Source organism: Eptatretus burgeri, chromosome 12, assembly GCF_056783735.1.
Source record: "Eptatretus burgeri isolate ZD-2024b chromosome 12, Ebu_testis_v1, whole genome shotgun sequence".
NCBI classification, from domain to species: domain Eukaryota; kingdom Metazoa; phylum Chordata; class Myxini; order Myxiniformes; family Myxinidae; genus Eptatretus; species Eptatretus burgeri.
Window position 1 is genome coordinate 12,510,037 of NC_140972.1, and position 13,895 is coordinate 12,523,931.

A 13,895-nucleotide genomic window follows, 5' to 3' on the forward strand; every position below is an offset into this window, starting at 1 on the left:
CAAGCTTCTCTCTCACCTTTCTCAAAAACTCCCTCACTCACCCTTCTCCCATCATTCACCCCCCTCACTCGCCCTTCTCCCACCATTCGCTCCCCTCACATCCACAAAGCTGCCTCCTTTCCCCTGCCCTCTCACCTCCATCTCATCACTCCACCTCCTCAAATCCTCAACTGCCTTTTGCTCCCTCTCTTCTCCAGCACCACAGAGCCTTTTCTCCTCCTCATCCGGCCCCCTCCCCTAGCTATTCTGCAATCTCCCACACTTTCAACAACTCTCCTTACCTACCCCCCCCTCCTCCCTTGTCCTATCCTCCCACTCCCTTCTCATCCCCTGCACCCAAAGCCTCATCCCTCCCTCTTCATTAACAATGTGGACCTCAAATATCTAGGGCCTTCGCTCAAACCTTACAGATATTTCCATACAGGTTGCCACTGACAAACCAGACATAATCTGCCGAACAGAAACTTTCCTCCCTCAAGACGTCTCCGACTCCCAAGTATCTGTCCCCAATTACTCCCTCCTCCGGTATGACGGACCTGAGCCTCGGCCTGGTGGAGGACTTTCTCTCTTCATCAAAGACTCTGTTCCTCACTCTCCATGCACTGCCCTCACTCCGCTACACCCCCAGGAATACCTCTGGCTACGGCTTCCCTTCCACTCCCACCTCATGTTCATACGTGTGCTGTACCGTCCGGGTCATTCTCTGAAAAGAGGCCAATAAGCATAGAATTGCAATGAATAATATGAAATGTCCAAAATTATCATTTTTTCATCTCAACACATTGTTTCCGGTGATTGATAGCATATAATCAATGAAGACGTACACTTTATCATTGATTTGTCCACATTTTTGTAGATTATAGATTTTTATATGTTACGGTGTGGATTGGACGTACCATCCTGGAAACGGGAACAAAAATATGAACTAATCTAAATATGAATACATATTTCATCTCTACTGTCAGAAGCGCTCATAATAACTGCTGCTACTGTCTAACTGAAACTGAGGCGCGGTGAGAAATGCTAACGGCACATAACCAATTTGGCACGTTCCCGCACCGTAACGGGCAAATTCATTCGTTCAGGATTTTCTGGGTTACATTAAAAGTCTACTCTGCTTGTTCACGAGTTGAAACGTTTTTATTATGAATCTCATTGACTTGTAATTGAAATACCTTAAAAAAAATGTAACTGATACGCAGATAAATCATTTCAAATGTCGTATTTCCACCTCGTAATGAATGCTTTCCACACCGTAACGCGACGTACGTTGCGGTGTGGAACGTTACGGTGTGGAAGATTTATTAACGTTTCGGCGACCTGACACGAGAGTGCGACACTAAACGAGATGAAAAAAGAAGCGTCAAAATAGAACCAATTAAACGCTTATTTACCACATTTCTGTCAGTACAGCATTGATAGTTTCTTCGTAAATACCGTAACGGTGTGGAACCAGAATGAAAAAAAACGCAATGCCATCATCGAACTCACCTCGACTGTGTATACATTTGCCATATTGTGCGGCAGGAAAAAACCCAGTCCGAGTGGAAAATGGCGGCGAAGCTCACTTTCTCGTCACGTGACATCTACATGTGACGTCATCAGCAGGCTGGAGACCGGTCTAAATATCCGATCGTTACGGTGTGGAATCAAATTATGCTGTGGGGTTACAAGGGAATCATTGGCGATCTGAGCGACTGATGGTGTGTTTTATTAATAAGTTCAGGTATTGCATACAATATGGGACCCAAGCTACTTTCCAGTGTAATCCCTATTTCAATTAAGTAAAAAATAATATTTCTAGAGACGATGTAAATCCCGAGTTGTCAATCGTTACATGTGATTTTTTAGTCATTATATAATACGTCTGATCGAAATATCCAAAATTCATGGAAGTGACTCATAAAGTAACAAAATGGGTTCGGGTGTTGTTCAAGATGTGTTTTTGATTGATATTTTACTTATTTTGTGGGCAATGGGTAGAAGATTATCTATTATATAATGCAGTTACAAGAAATTGGCCACTTTTCAGAGAATGACCCGTCCACCAAATAGTGATGACTCCATTTACACCTCACTATCCGAAAACATGGACCAACTTCTATCTTCTCATCCAAACTCTCTCTTCCTCATATGTGGCGACTTCAATTGTCATCATGCCAGTTGGCTCGGTGTGGGTACCTCTCTCACCTGTCATGGCACTTCAGCAAAAGACTTCTGCGACTCAACGGAACTGACTCAATCGGTCAAGTTCCCGACCCGGATCTCTTCTGGATCTGATTTTGACAAATTTCCCTGAAAATATCTGCTGTTCTTTCTCCGCTCCAATCGGTTCTTCTGACCATGCACTTGTTAAAGTGGACATCTCTCTGGCTGTTATCAGAGAACAACCTCAGCGCCGTCGAGTCTGGCACTTCACTCAGGCCGACTGGCAGTGTCTTCAAGCAGCCATCAAATTTCTAGACTGGTCTCCCATCGCTACTTTCTCCAACATCAACTCATCCTGGGAATTCTTTCAAAGAAACTTGCTCTCCCTCATGCACAGATTTATCCCCTCTCGTGTTCAGTTGTCCTACCCTTCCTCCCACCCTTGGTTCACTGAAGCTTGTGGCGAGGCAGTTGTCCTGAAACAACTTGCCTTTGCCTCATGGAAAGCAAACCCAACTGAGGGTAATCTCAGTTCCTTCCATAAATCTTGGAACAAGTGTGTATTTACCCTCAGGAGAGCCAGAAATCAACATCTTTCAAAGCTCAAGTCTGAACTCTCAAACCTCTCTCCCTCCTCCAACTCCTGGTGGCATCTAATCAAATCTGTTTCTGGTGTGTGTTCCCCCTCCATCCCCTCCCCTACCTCAAATGGCCGTACTGCTGATACCGCACGTAAAAATGCTGAATGCCCAAACTCGGTGTTTGCATCAAAATCTTGTGTCCGAAACCCATCGCTTTCTGTACCCACCTTACCCAGTCGCACCCAACTCTCCCTGGACTCTGTGTCCTTTTCTTCTGTCAAACCTCGACTCAGATTCTGCAACCGGTTCAGACGGCATCAGCCCACGTGTCCTAAAAACCTGCTCCTCTGCTCTTGCTCACCCTCTCTCTGTTCTATTCGCCTTCTCATTTGCTCAAGGTCATCTGCCATCTGCTTGGAAATTAGCAAACATTACTGCCCTCCATAAAAAGGTGCAAAACCAGATCCCTGCAAATACAGACCAATCAGCCTTCTCCCAATCATCAGCAGGGTTATGGAATCCATCATCGCTTCAGACATTAAATCCTTCCTTCTCCAATGGCTTGATTTCCGATCATCAATTTGGTTTCAGACCAGGTCACTCTACCCTGGATATGCTACTTCTGCTCTCCCAACAATGGATGGAGGTCCTCAATGCCGGACATGAAATCAGAGCCGTATCCCTAGACATATTGTGTGCTTTTGACACGGTCTGGCACCCTGCCCTGCTCACCAAACTCTCTATGGTATCCAAGGCCATCTCCGCTCATGGCTCACAGATTTCCTCTCCTGTCGTAGTCACCGTGAGGCCCTAAATGGAGTTCTCTCATCCCCCTCTTCCTGTCCATGCTGGAGTTCCTCAAGGCAGTGTTCTGGGCCCTGTTCTTTTTCTGGTTTTCATCAATGATCTCTCCGACTCTGGGAAAATCCTCTTTGTCTCTTTGCTGATGACTCCACGCTCTGCCGTACCATCTGTCGTCCCTCAGACCGGCAAGCAGCAGCTTCTTCGCTCTCTGCAGATCTGGGTAAAATCACAAACTGGTCCAACACGTGGAACATGTCTTTCAATCCTGACAAATCTCACTCTCACTATGTCTCTCCGAAAGGACTGTTTGGAAACCCCCTCCCCCCGCCCCCCCATCTACTTTCTCAACAATCCTCTGGAAGAAGTCCTTACTTTCAAGCTTCTTCTGAGTCTTACTATCTGCGATGATCTTTCCTGGGAAAGCCACATTTCCAGCCTGCCCTCCAAAGTCAGTCGCCGACTGGGAATCCTCCATCGTGCAAAGTCCTTCCTCGGACCACCTGAGCTCCTGACCACATAAAAAGCTTTCGTCCGCAGCCTGATGGGGTACTGCTCTTTCCTCTGGGCTGGTGCTCCTACCTCTCACCTTTCTCGACTTCACGCTGTGGAAACCAAGGCATTTCGGATCATTGGTATCTCCCGTGATGAGGCTGAGTCTTTGAGCCTCTCACTCTCTCACCGCAGGCAGGTCGGTGGTCATTCTATCTTCTACCGCATTCTCCCTGGTCTCGCCACCCCCCCCCCACCTGCTCTCTCTGCGATTTGGCCCCCACCATATGTCTGCAGGGTGCTCAAGGTCTGCCAACAACCTCCTTCTGGAAAACTACCAAAATCACGACTCATTGGCCACCTTCACTCTTTCATTCCTCTTTTTTCCCTCCTTTGGTATAAACTCCCTCACTTTGTTCAATCCCATTCTTCCCTCCAGACCTTCAGAACAGCTGTTCATCACCACCTCTTATCATCCCCCATCCAAATCCTCGATCTTTTCTACCCCTGTTAATCCACCCCAAACCTCCCTCCTTCAAATTCCCTGCTTTCCTTCCTGAAAGTCCCTGTAATGTCCATCTTGTATTCCCCATGTTCCGCACCGCATCCCTCTCCCTTCCACAGATCTCCTAATGTCTCTGTTGCCCACTGTTTTGTCCTTCCCACTCTCGCCCCTCTTGTCTCATGCCTCCCTTGCTGTGCGTTGTGTGTTAGCTCTCATACGAGCCTCGACAAGGTATACAAAAGCAAACAAACAAAAAATATGCAGTTGCAGAGAATCATGTTTTTCTTTTTTTAAAGGAAAATGTGTAGACGTGCAGACACAGACAGACCCAGGCTGATGAGGACATTGCCAAAGTTTCGCCCCCCCCCCCTCGGGGCAAGACAAATAAACCCTAAACGTGGAGTTTCAAGTACAATTTGAGGACACAAACTTATCATTGCTTCCTCTTCTACTTCCATCAACACCGACTCCACGATGCATTTCCCTCCAAGTCGAACATTTGACTCGAACTTTGCTCTTCCAAATTAAAAGTTGAGATGTAAACAACAATAAACCTTGCTCCCCTTCCTCCCCGAGGGTTCCCCCCCCCATACAGAAATGGCTTCCATTAATTAACATAACTCTGGGAGAGGTTTATGATTTAGGGGAGAAATGAGACGCCAGATGTCGAGATGATCACTGTAAAAATGAGCTCAGTTTTTTGGCGTGTAAATTTATTGATTCAGTTCATCAGACGGAGTAAGACTTAAAAAATAAATTGTCTTCAACAGCAAGTAAAATGAACGTGGAATTGAATCAAACATTTAAAATAAAAATAAATTGGTGGTGGGGGGCGGGTGGTGGATAAAAGGGCAATGTTTACAGACTCAAATCATCTCGTCCTGCCCTCTTGTGTCCCCCCCTCCCCAGTCCACCCTTGCACCCCCTTTTTCTACCCCCATGTCCCATCTCTTCCCACCCGTCCCGTCGATTTCCCCCAGTTGTCATGGCCCCTATGTATTCCTGCCCACTGGCGGCGTCTTCCTGGCTTGGGTTAACCCATCCTCTTTGGGCCCATCCTCCTTGGGTTAACTTGAGGCAGTGGAATCTCCTGTCCTGAAGAATGGATGAACACCTGTGTCTCTTATCTTCTGAGTTTCAGCGTTTGAACATCGATATTGCAGCCCTCTCTGAGGTTTGGAGACCGGATAGTGATGAGATCATGGCGAGTGGTTACACGTACTACTGGTCTGGTTTCTCTGATGGTTACCATGCCCAAGGAGTTGCTGTTGCTGTGTCCAGTAAGCTGACACACATGATAATTGAGGTAACAAGCATATTATGAAACCAAGGATTCGTCACTCCTTGGTTGTCATTTCCCGAGTCTCTGCATATGCTTCGACTGAGGTAAATGATCTTCCCGTGAAGGACACATTGTATGCCTTGTTCGAGTCTGTGGTTGATTACTGCCCCAGGCAAGATACTCTCCTCGCCTTCGGGGATTTCAATGTATCGACTGGCACTGATAGGGATGGTTATGAGACAATGTGTTGGTTCCCACGGGTCTGTAACTGTGAACCAGAATAGCATTAAGTTCCTTGACTGACTTTGCAAGAAGTCATGGACTTAGGGTGTCTGGTTCATGATTTCAGCGCCCTCAGGCTCATCGCTGGACTTGGTATTTCAATGCTGATGATGTGGCAAAGGAGATTGACCATGTTCTCGTTGATGGTCGCTGGAGGATGATCCAGAACTGCAGGGTCTCCCGGAGTGCTCAGTTTCCTCAATAAGGACCAGGCTTGTTGTAGCAACTCTGAAGTTGCAGCTTAAATCCAGGATAATTGTACCATCCCAGCCTTGGCTGGATGTTGACAAGCTCAAGGATGAGAGGGTAGCTGAGGAGTTTGCGAACAAGCTGAGTGGGGATTTGGGGGGGGGTCTGGGTGCTTTGAGGAATACTGAAGAGTTGTGGAGTGCCTTCAAGATCACCATCCTTGATGTTGCTGGTGGATGTGTTGGAACTCACCGAAGGGTGAAGAATATTTTTTTTTTTCTCTCGCAAGGTACACTGGATACCATTGACCAGAGTTGCAGGGCCATGCTTGATGGCAGAGTTGAGGTGTAAAACTGTACATGTGCTGAAGGCGGCCTATGTGTGAGGAATCTATGAGGGGCTAGAGCATCACCTGTGATTAAGTGATGCTCGTCTTGCTTCCAGCGGAATTCGTGCATTGTGTTCCTCCAAGCCCATCCTTCGGTGTACTGCAGTTCGAGTGGAGGGTGGTGGGCTCTTGATAGAGGAGTCCGTAGTGGAGGCCTGCTGGGCTGGTTACTTTCAGCAGCTCGTTTTCCTGACGCTGATCCTGCTCACCAGATTCTCTTAGCGAGGGAGCCTTGTGAGTGAAGGAGGCCAACGGGCCGACCATGTGCCTCGTAGTTGCAGCAGGTTGATCGGCTGACCCACCAACTATTGAGTTGGATGTCAGAAGTGTTACTATTCCTATTGCTGACCTTCCAATCAACTGTGATCCACCTTCGTTTGTAGAGAAACAGGCTGTGGTAAACCGGTTGAAATGGGGTGAAGCTCGGAGGATCTGTGGCGTCCATGCAGCACTTCTCAAGGCTGGTGGAAATGCTGTACTCATGTCATTGCATGCAGTTCTGAGCTCTGTTTGGAACACAGGCATCATCTGAACTGACTGAAAGAGGGGCCTTGTTGTCCCTCTCTGGAAAGGGAAGGGTGGTCGTTAGGACTGCGACAACTACCAAGGGGTGAGGCTGCTTTCATTGCTGGGCAAGCTCATTGCTCGGATAATTCTTGATTGAATTCGCCACCATCTGCTTCAGCACCAACGCACAGAGCAGTCGGGCTTTACACCAAAGAAGGCAATGATTGACCGTATCCTTGCCCTTCTGGTCCTCACCGAACGCAGACTATAGTTTCGGTAGGGGCTGCTTGCATCCTATGTTGATCTCTGCAAAGTGTTCGATTCAGTGAATTTGGTTGCTCTCTGGAGGATTCTCCATCTTTGTGAGGTGCTACCAAAACGGATCAATCTGATTTCTGAACTATACTCTGTTACTGAGAGTGCTGTGAGATGTGGTGGTTCCATCTCTGGCTTGTATCCAGTTGTTGCTGGAGTTTGTCAGGCGTGGCCTGATAGGCGTGGGTGTGTACTGGCCCCCACACTTTTCGGCACTTGTATGGATTGGATTCTGGGGATGATGTCAGAGAGATCAAGCTGCGGTGCATTGTTTGGGAATGTCAAGATCTCTGACCTTGAATTCGCAGACGATGCAGTCGTTTTTGTGGAGACTCTGCATATCCTTTTGGGGGCTCTCGAGGTGCTGAATGAGGAGTCGGAGCTGCTGGAATTACGGGTTTCTTGAGTCAAAACCAAGATCCAGGCTTTCAATGACATATTGGATGCTGCTATCCTGTCTGTACCTGTTTGTGGTGAGGATGCCGAGGTCACGGAGAGATTCACTTACCTTAGCAGTGATATTAGTCTCTCTGCTGGCTGTGAGCCAGAGGTCAATAGACGTCTGGGTCGGGCCTGGGGAGTCATGGATTCACTGGATCATGGGGTGTGTGGCTGTCGGTACCTGTGCAGGATGACAGAAGTCCGAGTCTTCAGGTCCTTGGTGCTTCCAGTCTTGCTTTACGGATGTGAGACTTGGACTCTGACCAGGGATCTGAGACACAGACGTGACTCCTTCTGTACCACGTCTCTTCGGAGAATATTTGGCTATTGCTGGTCGTACCGTGTGTCCAACGAGCAGTTGCTGAGACTCAGATGAGATTTGTTACTTGTGTAGTCTGTGAGCATCAACGGTGGCTCCATGGACATGTGGCTTGTTTTCATGATGTTGATCCTGCACACCAGATTCTCTCAGCGAGGGAGCCTTGTGAGTGGAGGAGGCCAATGAGCCGACCATGTGCCTCGTGGTTGCAGCAGGTTAATCGGCATCTCAGAGATGGGGATGGGCCAGGCATCTGCCTCGGGAATGGCCAGATGAAGGCCCCTGGAGTACCAGTGGAAAGTAAATGCAGCGACGCGCTGCTCTGGCGCATGCCCCCATAACCTGACCTGACCTGACCTCACCTCATCCCTTGCCCTCATGTGAAACACATGTTTGTGACAGTCATTACTTATGCAATTTTTTGTACTTTAGAGAAAGTCTGCCTCTTCCTAATCTTATTTGTTTCCACATCCTACCCACAGTATTGATAAAATAGCGCGTGTCCGTGCGCCTGTCCTGGTGATTCATGGCACTGAAGATGAGGTCATCGACTTCTCACACGGCCTCGCCATGTACGAGCGCTGCCAGCGGCCAGTCGAGCCCCTTTGGGTCGAAGGCGCGGGGCACAACGACGTTGAGCTGTACGGCCAGTACCTGGAGCGCCTGAAACGATTTGTCGGATCTGAGATTCCTCTTCCTGAAATGCCCTGAAATGGTCTTCTCCGGTTGGTTTCACAAGCTAAAGGGCACCGTCGGTGGCCGCTGTATCGGTCTCGCTGCCAAGCGCAATGAACGGCCGCCATGTCGAGATTCCAAGGGATTTCAGTTATGATTTGATCCCATAGAAGTTGGCCTTTTCCCCTCCTTTGGTTATTTAAGAATAATTTTGTGACTCACATATTAAGGCACTTTGCTGAATTGTTTGTTTCTGGTGCAGTCTTTTGGATAGGGTCATTGTGGTTGAGTGCTTGAGGGAAGGTTGAGATCGAGGTGGTTATTGTAAGTTATACTATTGATAAGAAACAATGGAGTGTTTTCCTATTATCCTTGGATTCCATGCAGCCCAAGTTAGCTGTTTTCTGCTGATATTTAGGAATAAACCTCTCCCACTATAGCACAAGTGTGACATGAAGGGTTGTTATTGATTGGAAGCTTTAAGGATTGTGGTTGTTCCCAACCTGGCCTGAGACCTCAAAAGGATTCCAGTCATTCCCAACGAAGCACTCCTTTACCATTCCATCTGGGTAAGAACCTGTTTGCTTTGTTTTATGATATCGAAAATGGTTTTATACAATTCCTTAAACACGCCCTGGACTTTTCTGCTGTCCATCCGCACAGCTGATTTTGGTCGAAGGGGCTTGGATATGATTTATGGAAGGACGTGTGCAAAATGAACAAAGGAGCTGCTTTCTGTGATGGTCCATCTGCTTGAAGAAATGGGACAATTATCGAGTTTTGGGGAATTGTTTTGTGAATGTTTGTTTGTTTGTTTTGTTCTTTAATTACTTGCTTCGGTGAAGGAAGGTTTAATGTTGCAGTTTGAGATTATTATTTTCATTGTACCTGTTACTCGGCCTTTAAATTAATTTGTGTATCGGTGAAAGGTTGGCCATGGATTTTAATAGTGTTGCACCGTCGATGTACCATGAATCTGGTTAAATTGTGAACTATGTTGTTTGAAGGTTATAAATGTATGTTCAAAGTGGATAAGGAATTATTTTGAAAGTGTGAGGTGCGGTATGCTGGTCCTTCAATGACGCACTTATTAGAGATTGACGAAACACATTCTCATTGCTGTCGGTGCAGTGTTATCCTATTTGCTAATATCCAACCTTTCTCTCGCAATTCAATTAATGAAATGGTCAAGTTTGAAGAAGGTAAGAAAGTGCTCTTTTGCTAAGTTTTTGACCTCCAGGCATACCTGGTTTAATTTATTATTCCTAATCTGATAGTTTGCTGGATGATGTGCTGTTCTTGTTTGTGAGACTCGTTTAAAAGGAGGAACGGTGTTGGGGGGCAGAGGGGGCGGAGGTATTAATGACGCTTGAAGTCATTTGGAATTCCGGTTGCCTGATTCTATGACCATCCGGATAATAGGTGTAGTCGAGTTAATCCTCAAGGTTTTGATTCTTTGAGTTCAAAGCCCATCCGAATGGTCATTTGCTGACCTGAGGTGTGTCAAAAGGTGTCACCAGAGAGATGATGATGATCAAATCTTCAATACTAAGAAGGAGTTTGGGTTGGATGCACTTATAGCTTATGTACTTTGACTTTCAAACCAAGATGGATCCAGCAGGCACCATAGGTCTGCGATGAAGTCGGAGCTCCAAGGCGCTTGCAATTCATTTGTTTGAATCTTTTGGGAATATTCTTTTTTTTTGTATGTTGGTGCTAATTACTTTGTACATATGATGTCTTGGACATTCTTTTTTTTTATCTATATGATAGACTGCTTTGTAATCTTTGCTGTTCTTGCTAATAATTTCAGAAAAAAACTTTTTTTTTAATTTTAAACCTCATTTTTTGCTCATAAATGTTCTGGCCACAGATTGACATTTATTTTTTTTAACGTTAATTTCCTCAGAATTTGAGGCATCACCTGAATTTCCATGAAATGACCTTTACAAATCAAACACTGTTTCATTGGCTTGGCTGAAGGGACAAAAGGCCTTTACACTTCTAGGTGTTCATTACCCATACGCCGACGACGCTTTAATCTGGTTGTGATCGGCACACTCTTCCTGCGGAGATCATGGAGGCAATGCTGTCCTGCTTCTGCTCGATGCTAGTGGGTACATCGTGTCCGTTCCATTGGAAGACTTCCACAAATTGTGCACAATAATGGAGGCAAAAGGTCAGACATTTATGCACACAATGTGTATGCAGGTGGCCCTTTGGTTGTCATTTTGCCCTGGCCCCATCCTGGTTTGATACAAGTTGGTTTTCCAGTCTATAAAGGTTGAGCAAAATGAGTCAAACAGGAATCATTGATGTTGCTTCTGCTGCATTTTAAATTTTAATGGCACTCAATTCCAGTACCTTTAAACTTTGCAATGAGGAGTGTTTTTGAGGCTTTGAGTGTTGTAACTTGCAAGGTATTGGAATTTAGTGTCAAGGTGAGAAGCATGCTTTTGTTACTGATTCTTGTCTGTAAATGTGCCTAGAATAGTCGTGTAGCATGCATTGAAGTACAATTTAAAAGGTATGAATCCAGGACTGGGGCATGGCATCACGTGTTTGCCAAGCATAGATGAGAAGACTTCTTTCTGTGTTTGCCTCCAACTAAAGATTAAAGTATTGGCACAATATCAAAGTGACTGTCCTTTAATGTTCTGAAAATAATGGGTTCGAAACTGCCAGATTTGTGATGGTCAAAGCAAGATGGCCAAACCACTCCATGACTTCCTTTTCAAGAGACTTTTTATTTTATTTTTATTTTTGCTGTGCTCTGATTTAAAGTTTTGCACTACATGTGTTATTTTGATTAACTCCACCAATACTTGCACCAGAGTACATGAGCACGCTGCTCAGTACTGGGGGACTGGCTGGTACCTGGGGATAAGAACGGCTGGATCTTTGAAGCCCCTCGATAGATGTGTGCTTTATTGCACGTCAAACCTATTATTACCACTGTAAAGAATGTGAAGGTGAGTAACATTCGGCATTAGAGGAACCAAACGATCACATACCTCACTTGTTTTGTACAAAGCCTCTTGCAGTCTGTTTTACGGCAAAATATCACTACTAAAATACTATAAGGAGTTTGGTTGTCCATGAGCATCTTTTATGCTGTTAAACCGATAATACAGCCAGATGGACTTTTGGTTGCCATTGATGTTCATAACCCTGACCATGCCTGCTTCCGCCGTCCACCATCATCCACTATCGATGATTGGCAAATCGGATACCGGTGTTTAATCCATGGGAACCTACAAAGGAAACTTCCATTTATTTGAAGATTGTTCGAAGAACACCATAATTCCCCACATCTCTTTCAGCAGCTCTATGTTCTTCCAACAAATGTCTTTCTGGCACCTTGTTGCAGCTTTGTGCAGGCTCAGTGTTTGTCACAGCTCAGTTTGTCCTTTTTAAAAATCTATATTTGTGAAAAACGCTGCAAATTGTTATTTACCGAATGTGCTTGAGACTTGGACTTCACTTCTTTCGTTATTTAACACAGTACTTCATGGGAATTAAACAGATCAACTCATGAACCATGCTCTATACAGAATGTCGGTGCTACTGAAGCGGTTTCTGTGGCTCTGGTTACAATGATGGGTGGGTCACCACTCCAATACAGGAAGTCAGGGCAAAAACTTGGAATTTTTTTTCAGGATGCGGACAATAATTCCCATACTTTTCTCGAAAGACACATGGGATGTTAACGTCTACTCATTTATGTCGGCAGACAGGATGCTCAGTTTAACGGCCATCCAAGGGACGGCACACGTTTATGAACCACCCTGCCTGTGAAACACTGGGATGACAGTTTATAACTGGGCTAAGCAGCTTAGAGGCAAGTGTGCGTACCTCTTGGCTATCCTGCCAGCCCTGAAGAAGTTAACCACCAATTAAAACTACTCCCGGCACAACATCGAGCCGGCATGGTAAATCCTGTAGCTTCGCTGCTGAGGTTGTCCATCCGTTTTTCAGACACTTCGACATTTTCTAGTACCTTTCGTACTCCTGAGATAACCAAAGCATTCCAAATAATTATATTGATGGAGCTATTAAAATGTGGCTTAACCAAATTTGAAATCTAATTCGCCTCACGACCCAAATGATGATTGTACCGACCTTAAAAATTGTTGGAGAAGAAAAAAACGTTTTCGACGTGAAAAGCCACCTCAAAAAACTTGGATTTGTAAGAAGTTGGCAAGCTTCCAACATTGGAATACGGTATATCGCTGTAAGATCAAGCGTTGCATCGTCATGTGCGACCCATGAGAAAGCCCTCGCTACCCAAGTTCGGGTTGCGACACTGGGTTTGGGAGCCCCTGCTTCAGACCCTTTAGCACCCACACTAACACCCTTTAAGATCCCAAAGATCCATTAGAAGCTGAACACCCTATAAGACCCTTCAAACCCTGAAGACGTGAGATTATTTTAGAACCCTGAAGACCCTTAGACTCCTTTCTACCCTTTAGACTTTCGCACCGTTCAGACCTTCTGATAACTGGTAGACCCCCTTTGACCTTTTCAGACCTATCGACCGTTAGACAATTTAACCTTTACGTTTCAAACCTTTGACCCTTACACATTTACAACTAGACCATTTAGACCTTTCATTTGCAATCAAGGACCATTCATTTAGTACATCCTTCCATTTATTTGCCACACACAATACACCACACAAAACAAGTTCTGGCAAGTCTGATTGCTCTTTCTTCTTCCTTTTGTTATGTTTCATCCTGATCCGTTCTGTTGTAGCTCTTCCACGAGCCTTGGCTATGCATACAAAAACACACAGTGTATACGCAAAAGGCCTTGTTTAGCATTCATGCGTTATTTTGAAAGTGCCGTATTGGAAAGAAAGGTGTCCTCGATACAAGGTTAAACAGGTATTCAGATTTACGATTTGGTTTCATTGCAATCAACACCACTGCACCTGCCACTTGGTTATTGTTGCTTGGAGTGGTAGGTAG

At 45.6% G+C, this 13,895-nt stretch overlaps 1 protein-coding gene across 2 annotated transcripts in view; it reads left to right on the plus strand.

The window, feature by feature from the left end:
- Window positions 1-10,933, plus strand: part of LOC147015114 (alpha/beta hydrolase domain-containing protein 17B-like) — a 31,615-nt gene extending 20,682 nt beyond the window's left edge. For both annotated transcript variants that reach the window (XM_085849559.1, XM_085849560.1), the window contains exon 5: window positions 8,733-10,933. In XM_085849559.1, coding sequence (XP_085705685.1) covers window positions 8,733-8,961 — 229 coding nt within the window. In that variant the 3' untranslated portion in view covers window positions 8,962-10,933. The remainder of the gene's footprint in view (window positions 1-8,732) is intronic.
- Window positions 10,934-13,895: the final 2,962 nt, after the last annotated feature.